At 35.6% G+C, this 23,553-nt stretch overlaps 2 protein-coding genes across 4 annotated transcripts in view; one reads left to right on the forward strand and one right to left on the reverse strand.

Annotated features, from left to right (window-relative positions):
* Positions 1–22,730, forward strand: LOC136827008 (probable acyl-CoA dehydrogenase 6). Of its 3 annotated transcripts, none has more exons than XM_067084663.1 (10): positions 1–28; positions 5,720–5,949; positions 11,870–11,990; positions 13,103–13,232; positions 14,117–14,391; positions 14,744–14,883; positions 15,402–15,597; positions 17,372–17,499; positions 18,405–18,571; positions 22,357–22,730. In XM_067084663.1, exons 1-9 carry the CDS (start codon positions 16–18, stop codon positions 18,522–18,524), a joined length of 1,353 nt encoding a protein of 450 aa, XP_066940764.1. In that variant the 5' UTR covers positions 1–15; the 3' UTR covers positions 18,525–18,571; positions 22,357–22,730. The 3 variants fall into 3 exon arrangements, with proteins under 3 accessions (XP_066940764.1, XP_066940765.1, XP_066940766.1); XM_067084664.1 differs by having other exon boundaries at positions 18,405–18,520; XM_067084665.1 differs by lacking the exon at positions 1–28 and having other exon boundaries at positions 5,729–5,949.
* The window catches only part of LOC136827009 (putative nuclease HARBI1), a 15,355-nt gene continuing 10,537 nt past the window's right edge, over positions 18,736–23,553 (reverse strand). Inside the window, exon 9 of the transcript XR_010849777.1 lies at positions 18,736–22,870. The gene's annotated coding sequence lies outside the window, so the exon portion shown is untranslated. The remainder of the gene's footprint in view (positions 22,871–23,553) is intronic.

The following is a 23,553-nucleotide window of genomic DNA, read 5'->3' on the forward strand; positions in this document are numbered from 1 at the left end:
GTGTGTAAACTGGCAATGGAAAATCCAGGTAATCTTATAAAGTCACTTTGAATAAGTAGTAGTTATAGACAGAAAGCAGAATACTTTTTCCTGTTTACTCTGTACCTCTTCTGGAGATTCCTTTTGCGCGTGCGTCTATGTGCGTGCGCCTGTGTGTATCTGGTGTGTGTGTGTGTGTGCGCCTGTGTGTATCTAGTGTGTGTTGTGTGTGTGTGTGTGTGTGCGCGCGTGTTGTGTCTCTAGAGCAAATGTGTGTATCTAGTGTGCGTGCGCGCCTGTGTGCTGTATGTCTCTAGAGGGAATGTGTGCGCGCCTGTGTGTATCTAGTGTGTGTGTGTGCTTGCGTGCATGTGTGTGTGTGTGTGTGTGAGGGGGTGGCTTTTGTGTATCTAGTGTGTGTGTGTGAGAGTGAGTGAGTGAAGACATGACCTTACAGAAATATGATTCCAGCGAATGTTTTGTAAAAGTTTATTAATGTTTGGTTGAAAATCGCTGTCAAAAAATAAACACTAGCGGCTTACTAAAACCGCACTATGTGCTTCACTTATTCTGGTCATTACATTAACAATAAACCACCCCAAACTCCCGAAAAGGAGAGAAAGAATTTGAATGAAACTTAATGAGAGGCCTACACAGCTTTTGGTAAACGCCTTATAGGGGACCATTTCTCCCATTAATAATTATAGGAGTTTTAAAAGTTCACTTTTAAAAATCGAGCAACTGTCAAAAAAATTATTATAGCGAGAAATTTTCACTTAGATGAAGAATCCCGGATGCTACCGAAATCCACAGGTGAGAGGAATATATCGACAATGGTAGATCAAATGATCCGAAAGATTTGGTATTAATTGCTCCCCATCTCTGTAGGTCAAGGCAGTCTTACGAATAACTAATAGTGATCTACTCTCTCTCTCTCTCTCTCTCTCTCTCTCTCTCTCTCTCTCTCTCTCTCTCTCTCTATATATATATATATATATATATATATATATATATATATTATATATATATATATATATATATATATATATATATATATATATATATATATATATATATATATATATATATATATTATATATATATATATATATATATATATATATATATATATATATATATATATATATATATATATATATATATATATATATATATATATATATATATATATATCATACATATATGTATATACAGTATATACATTAGGGAGAGAGAGAATGTTGTGTATGTATGTTTTGTGTATATATGTAATATATATATACTATATAAAATGTGAAATATATACATATACATTTTATAAATATATAAATATACAGGTATATGTACATATAAATGTTTGTGTGTCACGCACTCGCTACATAGTGCTTTCTAGTGCTGAAAGTCATTGCCAAATGTTCATGCAATTGCTAAACGTCCTTGGCTGATAATGAAATATGTCTAGTGACTAGTGAAAACTAGCCCGCCTTGTGCAATGCTCTTGGTGGAAATTAAACGTGATGTATTTTACATCAGATTTTTCCGTTACTTATAACTTATACTTTTAGATATAGCCCGGTTAGGCGCACGTGTAACTCAGACCAGCACGGAAGGAGAGAGAGAGAGAGAGGGAGAGAGAAATGAAAAAGACACCTATTTTGCGCAAGTAGTAAAAATTCTTTTCGCGCCGATCACAGGATGCAGTCGTGTTAGTCATACAATCACGAACACAGCCAAAGATCTAGAACCGTGTAACAAAGCCCATCTCTCTATATTTATATAAAAAAAATCACGTCTCCGGAAACTTTTCACTTATTTTCTTATTACATTTACGTTTTATTCATCGTTACGAAGGCCTGAAATAAAAAAAAAAAAGGAAAATCTCAATTTTAATTATAGGTCCAGGTCCTCATACCGAAAACCAAGTCTCTAGAACCATTTAACAATCTGAAATATCGATATTTATCAAAAATCAATATCCAAAAGCTGTTTTCGCTTTTTTTTACTATTTTAGTTTCCTCGTCGCTATTCAGACCTAAAAAAAAATATATATTAAAGGAGCTTATTCTAATGATAGGTCTAGGCCATACCGAAAACCAAGACTCTACTGTAGAACCATGTAACCGGCTAATATATCTTTACATTTATAAAAAAAAATCAATATCCAAATCCTATTTTTGCTTTATTTTGTATCTTTTCATTTTCCCCCTCGTCATGAATGCCTGAAATAAAGATAAAAAAATGGAAAGGGAGCTCATTCTAATTATAGGTCTAGGTCCTCATACCGAAAACGCGTGCATATATACACTCAGGTGCCAGGCGGGCAGGACTGCCAATAATACCTCGGGCACACGTCCCTTGCTTGTGCGTGCGTTTGTCCGTTCGCAAGTCTTAGCGAATGAACTAACTGTATTGCTGTAATGAAGTCTGTCATTAGATTTTTTCAATAAGTTTATATTTTATGAGAAGCTGCAATTGATATCAGGCATCCACATAATTGGTTATTAACATTAAATATTCTGTGATTTATTATTATTATTATTATTATTATTATTATTATTATTATTATTATTATTATTATTATAGGTAAATAGGGCTAATATTTTTCTAAGCAAGATTCCACTTAGTGCAAGAACTGTATATAATAAGAGCTAACCAAAATATCACTGTAATACTGCCTGTAACGTAAGTTCCCGTGGAGCCTGCAAACACACTGAAGTCTGTTTTCTTAATTTACCTCCATTCAGTGAAGGTGGTCTCTTTTAAAAATAACCAGTTTTGTCTTATTTTTGCTTGGTGTGTGTGTGTGTGTGTGTGTGTCCAGGTACAAGGTAACATCATAATCTGTAAATAAGATCACATTGCCAATTATCGCTGTCTCCTCGTCTTTCTCGCTACTAATTAGAAAAGTAACTCAGGAGTTGTGACGTCATCGCAAACCTATCTTATGACTAACGAACCAGTTAACCCAATAAGGGGCGCTCATTTCTCTCCGTCCGAATCTACGGAGTGCGAATTCACTATTTTTAATCACTTGTATAACCTAAAAGATTGTGATTAATAAAGAATACTTAACGGCCAAATAGTAATAAGAAGGTTAAAAAATAATAGAAAAAAGGAATGTGTTTTTATACACGGCTTGAGATTGCTTAAGATTAAGCTAGGGTCAGTCAAGCGACTCGAACAGCGGTAGAGATTCTTAACGTAAACAATGGCAGCGCTAACAGAACATTGCATCAGTTACACGGTTCAGTTGTAATATTCTCCCCACATAAACGTTCTGGTCTGCTTAACATTACGAATTCCAATGGCTTGAAGGTGGAATGTGTGTGTGGTATGTATGGGTAATACTTAGATGCGTTGTATGAGGGATGGAGGAAGTAATATTACTGTATTCTTGTTGGCTTTAAAAATGGCCATACAGTGTCATCATGATTTTAAAAATATTTGCCAATTTATGTCGAATACAACACGAGGCTCTTGAATTTCTAAGCTGCTTCCACAAAAAAATGTCTGAGAAGTAAAATAAATAAAATAGCAAATATAGATTTAATCACTAAATGGAGATATCGAGCAATGGGACTAGCCACCTCTTCATTACAGCACCAAGAGTGTCGGACAGGGAACTTGGGTATGAAGAGTGCACTTGATTTAAAGGGATTAGGCCTTAATGTTTACCAAGGTAAATTGTTCCTTATAAAATAGGAGGCATAAGAATTACTGGTATTGTGTGTAAAAGTGCTGAAGAATAAGTTCGGCAAAGTTTCCGTTGTTACTGAAATACATTCGAATTAAAGACTGGGGAAATTTTAACTAAAGAGATATGTGACACTTTGAAAATATCAGGAATTGAAAAGAACGTGGGAATTGAATTTGGTATAACCAGTTTCTTCAGAAATAAGAAATTTATTAAAACTGAGGAATGAAAATAAAAGTTTGGAAAATCTTGAAAATCTTTATTAGAAACCAACACTTGGTCGTAAACAACAGCAAAAACTCTATGAAATTAACTAAGATCCAGAATGATAGATGAACGTTGATAGTACCAGCCGTAAGAGCAAGGAAATATTCAACTGTCGAAGATAAAACTGGAATTAAGACAACCTTGGCAGACTTGGATGAGCAGGAGATAAGAGAGGTAGATGAGAGGATAATATACTTTGAGGAAGATGTGGAATACAACTGGACTGTTTGTGCTCTCTCTCTCTCTCTCTCTCTCAAAACGTCTTGACTTTGAACACGTAGCCAGCATTGGGGATTTTTAAAGTAATGTGTAAGAAACAAAATGATGAATTAAAGGAACTGTTTGTAAATCATGAATACACTAAAATGAGTTCAGTCGTTATTAAATAAGTATAAGAATTTTTTTAATGTAACAATGGATAAAAAGAAAAACAGCAAAGTGCTGAGAAAGAATAGTAGAACTTATAAGCTGCTACAGATTTTGAATTAATCTGATTTTTCGGCAGCAAGAAGGAGCAGGCCAAAAAAAACTACCAGACTAATGATTCTTTTGTAACATTAGAAAGAAGGGATATAAGCATTCAAAGAGCTCACAAAAGATATTTGCAAGAGAGGGATTAATGTAAGCATATATGACATCGCCGTTGGCTCGGTTTTAATGGTAGCCTATAGTCCTTCGCGGTTCTTTAGTACCATCATTGAAACAGCGATTACTCTTCCTAAAACAGCCTAATCCAGCTGGACTGATGAGCCCAGACAGGGTTTCCCAACGTTGATTGAAAATTGTCTGTAACGTTCTCTCCTGAACGCTTTACATTTGTCTTTTAATATATAAAGATTATATTTTTTAAATCCGGGGAATCGCTTTTCCCGATGAATTAAAATTAACAATATTGAGTTTTTTTTCCAGATGGCAGTTCGACTGCAGACTACTCTGCCTACTAAACGTTTTCCATTCTTCACTAGTTTCTAATATTGTCAAATTGAACTTTTAAACACAAAACAGGTTTCTTGAATCTACACGTCTGCTTCCCTACGGTCTACAAACATTCAGAAATCAATGAGGTTTTACCTCACATCTTTCTGAAGATAACAGCATACCGTTCTAAGCAATCTTGTTAGACTTGACAACGTATCTGCACATTTGCAAGACAAACCCATCTGGACACACACTATCTATGAAAATCGCCCGTGGCTAATTCTAATTAGTGTTAGATATCTGGAGAAAATTATTTATTCTTAGATTTTTTTAAAGTTATTTTTTTGTTCCTTGTAAAGCCATTGATCCAACAATCGCGTTTATATTCAAGTTGTATTTTTTTTTATTATCAAATCAGTGAAATAACTAAATCACGTTATATATGAAAAAAAATAAAATTACTTAACAGTATGTAACAGATTTTCGCAATTTATCAAGAACAAAAATTATAGTTAACAAGATCAGTAACAACTAGTGCTATCATTCTGGTCTGTCAGGTGTGGTCAGGTGCACGCTGGAAATAAAAATTTAATAATCAAGTTTTTACTTATCTGTGAATAATTAATATTGTTTCCATCCAAACTGCAAAAATCAACAGGCTTTTCGGTAATTTGTTCAAGTACGTCGGTAATGTCTAGCAATGTCGATAATTCGTGCTACTTAAATTAAACTGAAAGGGCTCAAAATGTAATCATCAAGATATCAAAATCTTATGGCATATCATACAAAGGTAAATATTAGTCTAAAAATTCAATAAATGCGAAATATTATTCAACAATTATTGTCTTTATCGCGTCGAAGCCAGAGTTGCAAAGTTTCGAACACTGGATCAGCTGATCAGAACCACAACAATGGCAGGTCGGTGGCGATCAGCTGGTTGCCTCCAAAGGCACTTGGGTCTATTTACACGTTACAAAATTAATTCTGGCCAGGCACGAGTGACAGATTTTGTAAGATACAGCACGCAAGTGGAAGAAAGGAAGAGTTTCTACCAGAGTGAACACATAGAACTTCAGAAAACAGTAAAGAAAGTAAGATAAATTTTAATCGCATCCCATTTTGCTTATCTGAAAGCACCGTAGTGTAGATATGATAATTAAGCCTGCATGACTTGCATTAGAAGTGGTTTTAGCAAATATGTGGTGCTTTAATTCTTCGTCAGACGCATTAATTATACATTTTTGTGACTTTTTACCCATTGTTTTATGCATTTTTGAATAGGCTAGTAGGGCCCAGACTAACTTATATCCTATCCAACAATTTTGTAAACTGGGGTTATTGGAGTTACTGAAAATAACAGTAGATTGCAACAAAAAATTGCTAATAAACTAATAATTCACAGGAAAAGCAGTTAGAAACACACACAGCCAAGTTTGTGTATGCACAGTTAGCTTAGTAATGAGTTACATAGGCTGTATCAAACTTATCATGAAGCTTGGCAACCAAACGTAACCTCCCTCAGCATACCTAACTTTAAAATATAACCTAACCAAATGCACTGGGTCCTGCCTGACCACATGCCATAACAGCCAAGTACACTATTTTTTGTTGAGTCTCGCCGTGCTGTGAATAGAACTTGCCTTACAGCCAAGAGAAATTACAATAATTCTTTGAAAAGGAAACTTTAAGAAATTACTCAGCCTCATTTGTGGTGGACCAAATTGGCATCATCTATCTTTGGGTCAGGCTTGTCTTCCATTCCACCACTGCTAACAGATGATGGTAGATTGGATACTGGCCTAAGGGAAAAGGCTGAACTGCTTCATCGAGCTTTGGAAGCTAAGCAGTCAGCAGAGGATGTCCCTCTCCCTGATACTTGTCATCCTGAACCTACTCTTACAAAATTTGCATTTTGCTCCTTGGATGTTAAAGAAAATTCTGGATGGTCTTGATAGCTGGGATGAAGAAGATCCTGATGGATCTCATTTCTCCCTGTGCTATCCAAAGTTGCTGAAAACTTATTTTTAAGCAACTATATAATTGTGAAATCTAAAGGATTGTTAGCTGATAGTCAATATACATACAGGAAGTAGTAAGGTACCTGCAATACTCTCTTAGACTTGACATGCCATTTGCAAGGGAACTTAGATAAGGGTTTTGAGTGCAGAGTAATTCAAATAAATTTTAGTGCTGCTTTCGATTTAGTAAGTCACAAGGCACTTTTTTATAAACTTCAGACTCTTGGAGTGGGTGATATGTTTTAGGATTACTTCAAGATTTCCTTACAGGTAGGCAGTAGTGAGTTGCTGTGGATGGGATCTTGAGTGAACCAAGACCTTATTATGTTTGGAGTTCCGCAAGGCAGTGTTCCTGGTCCACTGTTATTTTTAGCATATACAAGTGATATGGGTGTTGTTGGGACATGGATTAGATCAGGGAATGGTGTAGTCGGTGGGGTATGAGGCTGAACAACAGTGAAATGAAAAAACTATTGATTAGCAGATCTCGTACAGATTTCCCACCCCGTCCTCCCCTTTAGGTGGATGGAACTTTGCTGAATGAGTCTGAAGCTTTAACTACTCTAGGTGTAACTTCTGACTCTCATTTAACTTTTGAGAAACATCTAATGAAAGTTTCAGCAAATGCCTTATGAAAGTTAGTTCAAAAGGCCTCATATATTTATAACAGTGATAAAACCAGTGCAGCATGTTTTAGGTCATTTGTACTTTCTTTATTAGAGTACTGTTCTCCAGTATGGAGGTCTACTTCTGCCAGAGATTTATCTCTTTAGATAGCCTTGTTTATGGTGGTAGGTGTCTATTCCTAATAGAAGCAGTTATGACTTGGACCACCGACAGATGGTCTCTTGTTTGTCACTTTTTCACAATTTATATTCCACCAGAGATCTTTCACACTCAAAATTGATCGATGATCCTCTTTATCTGCAAAGAGCAACCATATTCACTGAACAGCAGCACCAATATGCAGTAAATATGCCTTTCTGTTGAACTTCTCAGTTCCAGAGGTCCTTTATTCCTCACGCCATTGGAATGTGGAATAGCCTTCCAGAGGATGCTGTGCAATTGGAACTTCGGAAGTTCAAGTGTAGATGCAATGCGTTACTACCTTAACGCTATTCTCCTTGCATTTTAATACATTTTTGTATTTAATTTATTTTCTCTTTTTTTAATAAGTGGGATCTCTTCTTTCTGTATTTCCCTTTACTTCCTCTTACTTCTTCCTAATGACCTCCATATTCTTTGGAAGCTTGAATTTCAAGTCAGTGGCCCCTGTGGGCTTGTTCTATATGAATAGATGTCATCTACTGAATAATAATAATATTAATATAAGTTTAAATAATAATAATAATAATAATAATAATAATAATAATAATAGTACAGAGTAATAATAATAATAATAATAATAATAATAATAATAATAATAATAATAATAATAATAATAATAATAATAATAATAAAAGTAAAAATACCAGATTAGTTGATATTGGTCTTATGCTCTTAAGAACTCTCTTAAGATATCAACAAAGGAGCCGGACTCCTTCACATTTGGTTATAGTTACCATCCAGTACAAATTACAATTACTGCAGTCTGCTGGATTTGCATTTTGACGGGTTTACAAACTGATCAAGTAATTTATTAGTCTTTTATGATAAGGTTGTTCACAAAGGTACAGTAATTTCAAAGGTATAAAGGAGTAGGTACTGTTTGAAAGTTTTATCACAGCTTTTTATCACAAGTCTCAATACACTATCTAGAAGGGATGGATGGCCTCAGCAATCAGAAAATATCCGAAGATCTCATCCTTTTAATGTGTGAAGTTTTCATTGGATAAAAAGGTACCTGTTATTAAGTCATGCATGATATGTGCATAACTTCTGAAATTCATTCAAGATGGCAACTGTAGATAAAGTGATCAGTCGTCACACTTATATATGAAGATCCATAACTTATTCCCCTGCTCCTGATACTTAATAAGGAAAATACACAAAGACCATTGATGATGCTTAATTCCTTGTTAATGAGTAACGAAAGTATTTTATAGTAACCTTGGTGTGTTTTCTGTTGTATTTTTTTCTATATAAATTACAAGGTAAACACTTGTTTGTAGGCCTAGAGTCAGGCTAGGTTTGGACTACCCTAGGGAATGGGAGGTCATCCTTGACCCCCATTTGAAATCCTCCATCATAATCCACAATAATGGGGGTTAAGTGCCACATAAAAAAGGATGCAACACAACCTACCCTAAATATATCTTGACTCAGTAAACCAATTTACTCTTGAAACCCCCCTCCAGTCGACCAAACTGCTTGTAGGACCCCATGTATGCTACCTGATCAGGTGTGGTTTGCCTCACTTACCCATTCTAAAGATCCTTACATTACACTTAACAGGTGGAAGCTGCAAGTGCTTTCATGATCCTTGGCTTGAGTATTGGTAACACATGTAATACAAATACCCATCGTTCACACACCCTCATTGAATGTAGCCTAGCCTAACAATCTTTCAGGATTAGGTGTTAAGGTCACAACTACTGAAAATGACATGTCACGTCACTCGCCTACCAAAAACACTAGAATTCAGCAAACTTTTCATGCTCAAGTGTATTCTCAGCTGCAAAAATAATTTACATATTTTAATGGTAATCAAACATATTTACAACAAATTAATCATAAGTGACAAGTTGTAAACTTCAGAACTAAAGTCTGTTGGCTTAATAGAGTCCCTGCATTTTTAAGAAAACTGCCATAAAATATTAAATGCTGTTTTGACAAATTGTAACTAGTTGAATTAGTCTGACTTATTTATATGGGTAGTGATTATATGGGTAGTATACCCATGCTGAATTTGATAATCTGTTTTTCTCAGAATAGTTGTGATCACAGGCAGATAATACTGAACTTTGTAAAATAAGAAGGCAAGGAGAGAAGTCCAGGTTAAGTCCAGGTTTTTTTATAATGAATTAAACTTGTCATTGATTATTGCACATTTTTTTCTTGGTTTGTATTTTATAGATTACCTGAATGTTTAACAATGCCACAGTGTTTTGTGCAATACATTCCAGGTTGGTGTTTGTGGCAGCTAAGTCTCTATTGGTAACAATTCTCATATACTGGTTAGAGACCATATAACCAGCATTCTCAAACCTTCGGTTTTTTTTTTGCCTTGCTTGAGGTCCACTTGGCATGCTTTAGTTTTCTTGATTATTGTTTAGCAGACATTTATTTGCCATTTATTTTATCCCTCTGGTTTTTATACTACCTGAATTCTTGTCCTGTTCTTTCATGTTTTCTGATGTGATGATCCCATTCTGTAAAATTTGATAGTATGGATTACAAATTTTGGCTTATCTCATAAAAACCACTAGGGAATTGGTCATTCTCCTCCTCCTTAGGAAACGGTCACTCCATACCATTGGAGACTTAACGCCACACCTTTATGTTTTGTATATATACCCTTGTAAAAATTTCATCTGTCCATATTCTACCAGTGAACAGGGGCACAGAAGCAAGTTCCCGAAATATATGGTTTCAACGTTTAAATAGTGTTTTATGGGCCTTCTTATATTCATTTATTTGTATGAATACTTGACAAGATAGTGGTAACACATCTTGGCCAATATAGTATTAGCTGAAAGCTGAAGATTTTTAGTAGTTTCTTCTCCGGCACCTGGGACTGAAGATGGATTGGAACTAATTGTACTTATGCCAGGTATCCCATTTTAGTGCGATTTATGCCAGGTACCGGTATCTCTTTGTAGTGCCATTTTATGAAATCAAGCCAGTTATCACCAGGCTTAATGTGCATTTTATTTCATGTTTTCCTTGGTTTCCCTCGGCTTCTGAGGTCTCATGATATTCAGCTGTGCACACTATAAACTAAGCAGTCATCTAATTATCTCATCTCTGGTTAACAGCTTGGCAATTAGCAAAGTAAAAGTGATTCGATCAAATTCACGAACTGTCATGTAGCTGTATTTTGTATGTGCTGATGTGATTTAACAGAGTTTTCAAAACTTCAAAACCCAAAATTGTATGATTCTCACCTATATTTCTTTACCATTATTTATGGCTAAAATTTTTGCTAATAAAATACTGTAGATCATAATTTTTCTTAAGTATGCAGATTCAATTTGGAAGAAGAGTACCATAGACAAAATAATATTTACATTGTTGATGCATTCAGACAGGTTTTTTAAAGCTGAATTATCTGGTTCATGAAATGTGGTGACACCTGGGGTGATCATTCAATCTTGCTTCATTTTACACTGATTCCATTTGTCACCTTCATTGAATGGTTTTATAGAGTTGTAGTATATTACTGCATTCTGCCACACCCTGATTTGTAATGTAGAAATACCAGTTGCGTGTTCATAGTGTTAAGCCTGGTATACAGTTTATTAGAAATCATTGTCCAGCAACATTTGCATCGTGTGCTCTGCATACAATTCTAAGTTCATCCGATGCAAAACAATTTGTCTTTATTCTGAAAAATACTCTTAAAATCTTGAGTTGTACGGGTCACTGACCTCTTGAGGGCAGAACTACACATGCATATATGAATGGGCTCATAGCATAAGGGTAAGAAACTAATATTTTAATACAATAAGATAATGAATTCAATTTTATAGCCAGCCATTCTTCATATATATATAGGGATGTGCAGGCAATTTAAAGGAAGTGCCATAACTTGTATAAGGAGGTAATGTGGTCAATTTTCATAATTTTAGATAATTTTTTCAGTATTGCCAAGCTTTGTCAGAGGCAACTCTAGTGGAAAAATTGTAAGAAAAAATTGCAGTCTGCTCTACTAACGAACAACCATAATTACCAGTAAAGTTCAAAATATTGTATTCAATATGCAACAATTGTTTGGTTGAATAGTGCTTATAATATGCAACGAGGAGTGTTATTGTATGTTGGCATATGCGGCTCACTTTCAATCTTTAATGGTGACTGTCCATACTTACATGATTTATATTTAACTCAACAGCTCATTGACACAGAGATAAACCCTTACATTGAAGAATGGGAGGCAAGTGGACGATGGCCAGCACACAAAATCATGAAGAAGTTTGGTGATGCTGGTCTGCTTGGCATTACTAAACCTGTTGGTGAGTTATCATACTATGAGTTTAGAATATGATTGCATTTGTAGGAACTTCCCTCTATTATACTTCCTCATACACAATTATTTACTATATTGATGTTTTGCTCATGCATAAATTCCCATCCATCAAGAAGACACTCAGTTTTAAGAATTCATAAAATTTGATATTTCATAGAGTATAACAGCTTAGAATATAATTTTGTCTCCAGGCGTCCTCTATGTAATTCAGGCCTTATGTAATTCAGGAACATCCATTTTAATAATTAGTATGCAAGTATAGCTATTATTCGTGTCACAAAATCTATGGCCTCATTTTGACACTCGCCTAAACAGGAAACCTTTTATAACATGCGTTAAAACCTAATTGTAAAGATCCTGTAAGTCTGAATTAAAAAAGGTGTCCCATAAACTGGTTGCTGATAAATCAGCTAATGTTATCACAAGTATAAGAATATGATTTAGTTATGGCATTAACAAGCATGTATTAGTTCCCAATAACCCTGCTTTAGAGAAATACCTCCAAGGGTTCTGTCATAACTAAAGAAATAATGGTAGGTTTTGCATGAACAGTTAGTGCTAGCATTCTGTAGGTCCTATGGCAACAAACTATTGAGTGACGTTTAATGCAGTGTATCACTGTAATTGTAAGTGACCAAAGGAAATGAGATCATTGTTTTCTCGAGTCCATTTGGATTCTACATTAATAAAGTTCTATTTCTGGCATAATTTTCCAATACTTAATTGAATTGTGTCCACAGTAATGCATTCAGTCTTAAGAATAGTAAATTTGCTGAGTCCACGTCTAGTTGTGTTGTCACTTTAGTTCACTTTACCATAGGGGTTAAATGTAAATTTATATGATTTAGCAACCAAGATTAACATTTTAAAGGTCTGTGATAAGTAAGCGTGGTTAGATAGTGGGTGTGTAAGCTTCTGGCGACTGCCAGTTTAGGTGCATTTTACAAGTGTTGAATGCTTTGAAGACATTACATTTCAAGTACCATGTTTATAGTTAAGTCCAACACAGGTTTAATTATCGAGTCATGGTTTTGTCACAATAATGTAAGTACATGAATTTAGCCTGTGAAATGTGTATGTCCTCTGAATTATTTGCAGAATATGGAGGCCTTGGATTGGACTACAAGTATCAAACAGCATTCGGAGAAGCAATGGGATATGTCCATGCGTTAGGAGTTGTGATGGGGGTTGGTGTGCAAACAGATGTGGCAACACCAGCTCTTGCTAAGTATTTAATCTCTTTCTTGTTTTAGCTTAAATCTGATCTACAGTACTGGGTTTTATGATTTTTTTTTATTAAGCTCTACACAGTTTAATTTAATGATATTGTGCTGGTAACATTAGGGAAAGAATTTCCTCATAAAAAATGTGAGCAAAACTTACCTCTGGAAGTTAGAAATCCTACAATTTCTGGTAAAAGCAAATCTGAGAGCACTAAACTTGTGTGCTCTGACTGAATGACATGGTCCATCACATTCAGTTTTATGGTCACCATATTGTTAAATCATTCATTTTATATTGTACACTGACAGCAATAATCTAAACTAATTAGGAATTATTAATCTCCAATAATGCTTTTGTTTGCCGACATTCTGCACTGGATATGCTAACCTTCATCCATAAAGCTTACAGTAATCATAATCATGACTTTCATTGTCAGTGCATTAAAGCACTTGTAATGACACGAAGTTACAGCCTCCTGTTAGTTTTATCTTTAAAAAGGGTAGCAACATAGAGAGTGATGTATTGTATATGGTTGTGACCATTTATGATTTTAAAATGCAAGTCTGCTTATGTTGCCAAGTGTTCACCTTCCACACAGTGAACTATAAGCTTTACCTGGACAAACCTACATGCATAAGGTGTTTTCCTCATGTTTTTTACACTTCAGTTTTGTGTAGAAGCATTAAAATGGTTTACAATACTTAGCTCCAGAACAATCCCCCTTGTGTAACAAGGAGACTTGAGCTATTTAGCTGTCTGGTGGCATGTTTAGCTGTTGGTTTGACATAGTATATTGTAAGGTATAGGGTAATGTTGTATAGTTTTCAAAAATTCTATCTGTCTTTTTAAAGGGACAAGATTTCCACTATATAACTTGAAATATTTCAGATTTGGAAGTGACTACCTAAAGAGGGAGTTCTTGGTTCCAAGTATTACTGGAGATGTAGTTGGTTGCTTGGGGGTCAGTGAGCCAAATGCAGGGTCAGATGTAGCTGGTCTGATGACCTCTGCTCGTCGCCAAGGAGATGACCTGATCATCAACGGTCAGAAACTGTGGATTACAAATGCCTGGTCTGCTGACTGGATCTGTCTGCTGTGTAACACAAATCAGGGACCTCCCCACAAGAATAAGTCCCTTGTAATTGTTCCCATGAAGTCACCAGGTTAGAGCTTTTAAATCACTGACAGTAGTACTGTAGTAAATTATTTCCAAGTCCAGATGAACATGGCATTAAAAAGAACCATTTAAAATTACTTCATAATGATTATTGCTTCTATATTCACTTTTAAATCAAAACCTCTGAAAAAAGCTTAAAATAGCAAGGTTAATGCCAATCCTTTTAATTCAGGATTTTATATACCACAACTTATGTAGGATCTGTGGCTTGCACACAGCATGTGAAGAAAGAATTTTGCATGGAAAACGTGAATCATTGTTATGGTACCATTTGGAGAAACCAGTGCTCTATATAAAGACACTCGAGAATTTGGAATTCTTAAGGTATTGTGTTTCAGGTGTTCATCTAACAAAACTCATTGATAAACTGGGTATGCGGAGCTCTGATACAGGTCAAATTTTCTTTGATGAAGTACGTGTTCCTGCAAAAAATATCGTTGGAGAAGAAGGGAAGGGATTCATTTACCAAATGCATGGGGTAAGCATCATGAATCTCTTTCCAATATTAGCCATCATTTTATAAAACTGAGACAAGGAATGAAAATGTAGAATTACTTAGGTCAGTGGCCAGTGACACTAATGCTTTTAAGTTCACATAAAGATAACTGTACATGGTGTATGGTTTTATGAGCATATCATTCTGTATCAGATTCCAGTTTGTATTGCTAATTCTTTTCAGTATAGAGTATTAGAATTCACAGATATTAATAGAACGTCTAGGGATTACCTTTGTTATTTTTATTGCAATATGTTTAATACATGGTGTAAATGTGCACAGTGATCAGCTATTTCATCATATAAGGTAGGGTATACACACTAAATATATGCAGTCATCTTTGTAAAGGGTTGGATATTAATTTTTCTGTAACATATAAAGTTATAGGAGCATTTAGATATTCATTACCATATAGCATCCTTGAATTGAGAATTTGATTGGATCTTCATCCATATTTTTTGTTTCTTTACAAGTTCCTGAAGCCTTTCTCTCATATCTAGTTCCAGCCAGAGCGAATACTGCTATCAGTGATGGGCTTGAAGCCTTCAGAGCTCTGTATCCAAGAGACTATCAAATACACTAGGGAGAGGAAGGCTTTTGGAAAATCTATTCTTGACAATCAGAGAGTGCATTTCCGACTGGCAGAACTGGAGACAGAGGTAGAATGCCTGAGATCACTGATATACAGATCAGTCGGTAAGTGCCTTTACAATTCATTTCCCTTCAGCCAGCACTAGCATTGTTTTCGCCAACTGGCCAGGGCAAAACTAACAGTATGCCTTGCATGGCATTGTAGATGTTCTAGAGGATATCGATTGTATATCTGAGGCTCCCAACACCATATCTCTCAGACTTGCACCTTACCTGGTTTCTAGGACCTTTTCTCGTATAACTGTTTGCTCTCTTATTAACCTTACTCAAGTTTTCACCTCTTGTTGGTCTTGACAGTAATTTTACTCCTTGCTTTTCAATCTTCTCTATATGCTTTGTTTTTTATAACTGGCTTTCCAAACCAAATTTTATCTTTCACAGATGTTTGCTTGTAGTAGGAATTAATCATTTAGGCCAGCCTTGTGAGTCTAGGGTGTTATGATATATAAAATTATGTAAATGAGATATATAAATTTCTTCAGGATAATGTTGTACAGAGGGCTATATTCTAAGAATGAAATAAAATCTTGATTACAAGGTTTCAGTGTTATTTCTCTGTGGTTATTGTCTGTTCATGTGGTTATTCCAAGGATCAAATTCTGGAATTTTAGGTTTTCTGTCAGAATCGAGGAACCTTAGGAGACTTGACCATGTTATATGGAAATTTTAATTTCATGGTAGAAATTTCTCATTTTGTTTATAAGATTATGTTTATAAGATTGTTTTCGCTAACTGGCCAGGGCAAAACTAACAGTATGCCTTGCATGGCATTGTAGATGTTCTAGAGGATATCGATTGTATATCTGAGGCTCCCAACACCATATCTCTCAGACTTGCACCTTACCTGGTTTCTAGGACCTTTTCTCGTATAACTGTTTGCTCTCTTATTAACCTTACTCAAGTTTTCACCTCTTGTTGGTCTTGACAGTAATTTTACTCCTTGCTTTTCAATCTTCTCTATATGCTTAGTTTTTTATAACTGGCTTTCCAAACCAAATTTTATCTTTCACAGATGTTTGCTTGTAGTAGGAATTAATCATTTAGGCCAGCCTTGTGAGTCTAGGGTGTTATGATATATAAAATTATGTAAATGAGATATATAAATTTCTTCAGGATAATGTTGTACAGAGGGCTATATTCTAAGAATGAAATAAAATCTTGATTACAAGGTTTCAGTGTTATTTCTCTGTGGTTATTGTCTGTTCATGTGGTTATTCCAAGGATCAAATTCTGGAATTTTAGGTTTTCTGTCAGAATCGAGGAACCTTAGGAGACTTGACCATGTTATATGGAAATTTTAATTTCATGGTAGAAATTTCTCATTTTGTTTATAAGATTATCTAAACTGTAACAGAACAAAATAGTGTTGAATACAAAATTTATGTTAAATACCTAATGATCACGACATATTAGATGTGTTTAACCCAGAGATTTACTTAAACTTAGGACCTCTTTTGCTATTATATTATGGGAAAAAGGCTGTTAATGTCATGATTGCAATTAAAATCCTTGGAATAATTCAGTGTTTGATGAAGTTATTGGAGTTGTAGGATTTGTAATCGGTTGTTAATGTACACATTGATGGTTACTGGTGTTTACAGTACCGTATACCCAGTACTTGCTTTGTCTGTGGGAGAAATTGATTGATTTTGCTATTTTTAACGAAGTATGCTTGAGTGATGTCCCTGTCAGGTACTTTGTACTTATTTTACTGTTATCTTTACTGTTAGCTTTATATAATCCCTATATTACAACTTTTGGACAGAAATGGAAATTTTTCTCATAGTTCGTAATAAAACTAGGATTTTTCATCTTGCAGATTTGTATGTAAGAGGAGAAGATGCAACGAAATTAGTATCAATGTGCAAGCTAAAAGCTGGCCGATTGGCACGAGAAGTGACTGATGCTTGCCTCCAATTCTGGGGAGGAATGGGTTTCACAAATGAGGTAAGGAAAATAGTATTTTGGCTAGAAGTCCCTCTGGGTCTGTGTAATTTCAGATTTCAGCCTTAAAAGATATTAAGCACTGTGAAATTTTGCAGTGTGGCCAGGTTACTTTAAAATGCCTGAATGAATTAAAATGTTGATGGAACAAAATGTAGTTCATTACTGTGAGTGACAGTTCTGGGAGTGCAGAAGCATCATAAACTGATTAGTTGTTTGTCAGTGAGTGTTGATATAATTTTCTTGTTTGGCAAGTTGAGTATTTAAAATATTTGATACTTTATTGAGGTTTGTAGACCTGTTTTACATCAGTAATTAGTGTATTCATATAATGGACAAACTGTTGTCTAATTAAAATCCTATCTTGAGGGGTTTAAGAAATTGCAAAATGAGTCATTGTGGGAATGGAAGTGAGGGATGTAAGAAATTGCAAAATGACAATCTCATTGTGGCAATGGAAACAATGTCCTTGTGGTTCGGATTCCACAATAAGCTGTAGGTCCCATTGCTAAGTAACCAATTGGTTCTTAGCCACGTAAAATAAGTCTAATCCTTCGGGCCAGCCCTAGGAGAGCTGTTAATCAGCTCGGTGGTCTGGTAAAACTAAGGTATAATTTTTTTAATCATTATAAGGAATATAACCGTATCAGCATTTCTCATTTTATAATGCTGTTCTTTAAGTTTCTATTTTTCTTGTTTTCTGTGATCTCAAGATGTTCATGGTTCTTTACATCAGCCCTCATATTTGTACTAATTTTTTTTTACTACATGGGAGGCAGTAGTGTTTTTTTTTTTTTATATGGAAGGCAGTAGTGTTATTTCTACATGGGAGGTTAAATTGTGTGAAGTGCAGTTTTGTTTACACAACCAAGGATTTGAAATTAACAGGATTGTTTTTGTTTATACAGGTTTTGGTGAGCCGATGGTACAGGGATTTAAGGCTTTTATCTATTGGAGGAGGAGCTGATGAGATTATGTTGAACGTGATATGCAAATATATGGGAACCCTTCCTATGCCAGTCAAGTAAGAAGTCTTCCTGTTCTCAAAGATCCCATAAGATAACTAAATGATCAGGTACTTTAATACAGATTTTGCTACATTTTTATAATAAAAAAGCTTCCGTAGGATAATTGCTTTCTCATCATAGGTAATTAACTAAATACCCATTATGTATATCTAATGTAATTTAAATATTTTCAAGGCTACAGAAGCACGTTTGAGAAAGAAAACTAATGACAGTATATAATTCATTTATATTAAAACTACAGTACACAAATAAAATGCCTTCTATCAAGTTATTAAAAACATTCTTACCTATCTCTCAGTTGGCTCAGAAACTACAGTATGAAAAATACATCGTCCAGAGTTACATATTAAAGTAACTGCTTTGGGTATATTAAGAAAAGATTTGGTGACATGGTAGAAGCAGGAAGCTCACTTATGACATCAGCATTTAAAAATTAAAAGTTTGCAGTGGTGGCTACTGCAGTGTCTGGTTATCAAGATTCATAGGCAGAGAGCAGCGAGAAGCATCAAACATCTTTCACTGGTATCCTCTACAGGTGCTTGAATCAGTAGGCATTCAGTGAGCAGTAGCTGGTATTTTACACAAGCGACATTGAAGTGCATTACCCATTACCCTGTTCAGACAACAGTTGTACTTTAACATAAATCTTCACAGTTAGCAGTGCCAAGGTCACAAGAGCAGTAGTGAACTCCACTCACAAGTAGCAGATCTAACTAGCATAAACCTCCACTGTAATGTCAGTTTCAAATCTAGCAAGAGCAAATTTTCCTATGATGTCTGCTCATCTTCACAATGGCATCACTGCTTTGTCTTTTGAGATGCATGATACTGCTATTCCTAAGGTATCAGTGCACTAGCATCCAACAGCTTGGAAATTGGAACTAACCTTTACAGTTAGGTGAACCTCAACACTTTCCCTTTCCTCCACCACCTTGTTGAGATTACAAGCCAATATTCTCGGTAATTATTTACTTAATCAGTGCTCTCTTTACATAAAATTTCTGCTGATGGTAAATAATGGCCACTTTCTTCTGCAACACCACCTGCAAAGGGTGGAGTGCACTATGCCTGGTACCTGTTGACAGCCTGGAAACTAATGGCAAGAGTTGCTATTCATTGTATAGACATGGGCTAATGCTTCCTATACTTGAGGCTGCTGGAACTACTAGGTAAATTTTTCAAATGTTTTTGAAATCTTTCTTGGTGGCCACCATTGTCAATGCAGAAAATGGTAGCCATCAAGAAAGTTGTCAAAAGCATTTCAAAATTTACCAATTGGTAGTTATAGCAGTGTAAGGTATAGGAAGCAGTGGCCTATGTCTATACAGTTAATAGTAGCTTTTGCCATTTGTTTTTACAGGATAAATCTAACAGGTACCGGGAGTAGTGGGCTCCACCCTTTGCAGATGTTAAAGATGCAGAAGACAGTGGCTATTAATCATCATACGCAGGAATTTCAAGTAAAGAAAGCACTGATTAAATAAGTAGCTGCTGAGAATTTTGGCTGTTAACCTCATGAAGGTAGAGGAAAATGGAGAGTGTTTCCCAACAGTAAAGCATGACATCAAGCTTCCAAACTGCTGGATCTTATTACACTGAACAACTGACACCCTAAAGATGGCAGTAACTTGCACATCAGGAGACAAAGCAGTGCCATGTTGAAGATGAACATACATCAAAGGAAAATTTTTACCACCAGCTGGGCTTAGGATGAATTTGTACACATTTTGCAAGGAAGCAGCAGCAACCTGATGTACAGAGTGTGGTAATGGAAGAGCAGATGTAAGGAGACCAGCCTCTCTCTAGCTAGCTGGAGCAAAACCTGATGAGGTTTGTATAAACATTTCCTGTACAGGTTACAGTAAGCATCACAAGCATAGTGGGCAAAATAGTAACCATGGGCATTGCCAAAGAAAGTGGTGAAAGAGGAGGGACACCACGAGCAGGAAGGGCAGAAGATGCTGCCAGTAGACAGTTACAAAAGTAATGGATGGTAATACAAGTGCAAGCAATGTGGTTGAATGATACAATGGCAGAGATAGTATAATTTAAGCACAGCTCTGTGCAACAGGAAAATATCAGAGCACCAATGTGTAGCAAATCAATTCAGTGGGCTTAGATGAGGAAATGTACAAAAAGGTACAGAGGCAGGAGGAGGTACCACCAGGACAACTATAAGTAACCCTCATTGCAAAAAGGAAAGTTGAGGAAGTTCTACAGATGGCAGGCAGGAGGAGTTTTCATGGGAGACATCACTTGTAGCAACCAGCAAAGAGAATCTTAGGAGACATCACCAGTAGCAACCATGTGTGCAAGCAGCAAAGAGACATTACTGATCATTGGAGACATCATTGTACCAACCATCTGAATAACTGGCAAAGTAAAGAAAATGGTTAAAATAGAGATCATTAGAGGAATCACTAGTAATGGAGGAACCATTTGTAACGTACAATAGGCAGTTTGAAGTACATATTACAGTAAGCTCAGGGACAGCAGGTACAAGATCAACCATTTGTCATTACCCTCTGAGTACCAGGGAATGTGGAGGAAGTGTCACAGTAAGCACAGAGGCAGGAGGGGGCTCTCAAGATTAAACATTTATATCAACCAGCTCTGCAACAGGCAAAGTGTTACAGCAAGTGTGCAGGCAGGAAAGGGAAGCCTCATCAGAAGAACAATTTGTTGCAAAACAACAAGTAAAATGTAGAGGAACTGGTACACCTGGCATGGAGGAAGTATAACAGCAGGCATAGAGGCAGTAGGAGGTATCATCAAAATAACCATCTGTAGAAAATATCAGTGCAACATTTGTAATGGAGGAAGTGGTTGCAGCATGCATCATCATCAAAGCAACTATCTGCACTGAAACAACAATTTGTAGCAAGACATCTGTCCACAGGGGAGGATGGCCTACATCAAAGCAACAATTTATCACCACCTGTGCAGAATAGAGGAAATGGCACAAAAGGCACAAAGGCAAGAGGAATTACCATCCAAGCAACCATTTGTAGAAACCCTCTGTATACAATATGAATAGTGGTTACACCAGGAATTGAGAAAGGTGGTGGTATAGACTATAGACTGTATCATCAATTTGTGCAGGCAAAGGTAGGAAGGTGTTATAGCAGGCACAAAGGAAGGAGCTATCATTGGAGCAGACATTTAATAACTGTGCAAGGAGAGTAGGTGAAGTGGCACAGAGGTAGGTGGTGGTTATCATCACACCAACCATTTCTAGAGAGAAATGTGGAGCATTCAAAATAGAGGAAATATTACAGCAAGCATCAGTAATGCAGCCATTTATTACAACCTGTGCAACCCGAGTGGAGGAAGTGCCAAAGCTGGCAAAAAGATAGGAGCAAACAAATGCAAAATTCAGTCACAACAAAGCACATGCTTCGTATAGAAAGCTGGCAAGCCACTGAAGCTGTAAGTAATCAATAAGTATGAAATAAAAAAGTTAGGGCTTTTCTCCTGTCAGAGAAAAGCTTGAGATTATCCTGTACTGAAGTATACAGGCCTGACATGAGTGAAACTAGAATAGTGAGTAGTTAATACCTAGAGGTCCATTGTAGGTTTGCATTAAACTGTTGCTGCTGCTGTCTGCGAGACATCAGAATGCATGTGATACAAGGCTATACGTAATGGTTGGGTTTGATATGAAGTAATTTATGAAAGACAGTTTGCAGGAATATTCTCTATGTATTGGATGGGCTGCCGTAGAGAGCAGCATCAAACAACCCAGCTGTAATGCCAGTAAATATTCATGGGCAATATAAGGAGGGTCAGTCGTTAATCAGGGTCAGTCATTAATCCCCATCATCCTTTTCAGGTAGCAGCGACAGTGAGCAGTGCCAATCTTTTTTCCACATGCAGAATCAGTAACTGTATCCTTCTCCAAACGAGTAGAGGACATGTGCAGTACCTCAAAGTACCTGATGGAGAAATACAAGAATAATATTTGGGGAGGAATATTGACTGAACAGCAGTGGAGAGAAAATGTATCTTTTGGGATGTAAGTACTTAAATCTATCAAATTTATGAAAATATTGGACCATATAATATATTAAAGCAGCTACAATTGTATGTTGAAGGACATTTATCAACATCATTATAGAGATTGTGGGATTTATTTGCTGTGATATCTTACCTCTCAATGGTATATTTTCATAAATATAAAAATAAAAATATTTTTAATACAGAGAATATTCTTGTTTCCATTCTCTCAACCAAGAATCCTTTTCTAAACAATACAGTAATGTACTGTGTAGGTTGATATGAAGACTTGTAACAGGTATTGTGTAAGATGTAAGAAATAATCTGGGTAAATTTTTGTTAAGTAAGACCTGAAAAAGGAGATAAAAATTAGGAACTTTTTGTCTGGCATATGGAACTGATATCAAATTAAAAATATAACATTCCAGATTTGTACAAAATTTGTGAAGCCAGGAGATAAAATTTCATGGAGCCTTGTTGCATTCAAAATTTGCAACAGATAATATTGCTCTTATTGCTCATGGAAAGGCTGATTATTTCTTTACAGAACAATGAACTTTATTTTAGTTCAGAGAATATTACGGCAATATGCCATGAAATAAAACTCAAATAGTGTTTTCTGACTACACAGTATTAGAAACAACATAAAAAAACTGTACTTAAAATGTTTTCTGACTACACAGTATTAGAAACAACTAAACATAAAAAAACTGTACTTAAAAGTGCATATACTTAGGCAGGATATATAGTGCAGTGCTGGAAAACTTAGAAGTACCAGTGTATGTGAAAGAATAGCATATACTACTGCACTACTCCACTATTGTTAAATTTTGTTAAAGTATTTTTGGTAATATAAATGGTAAAGTAATTACACTGGTATACTGTTATGGAATACACATACCTAAAATATTCATGACATACACCATATATGTAATCCAATCTGAAAATTCAATAGTGGACTGAAATGTTTGCATACTACTTTATTATACTCCAATGAATTTTGATTATCAATGAATGACTTGGCACAAAAGTT

Source organism: Macrobrachium rosenbergii, chromosome 41 (assembly GCF_040412425.1).
Source record: "Macrobrachium rosenbergii isolate ZJJX-2024 chromosome 41, ASM4041242v1, whole genome shotgun sequence".
NCBI lineage: Eukaryota > Metazoa > Arthropoda > Malacostraca > Decapoda > Palaemonidae > Macrobrachium > Macrobrachium rosenbergii.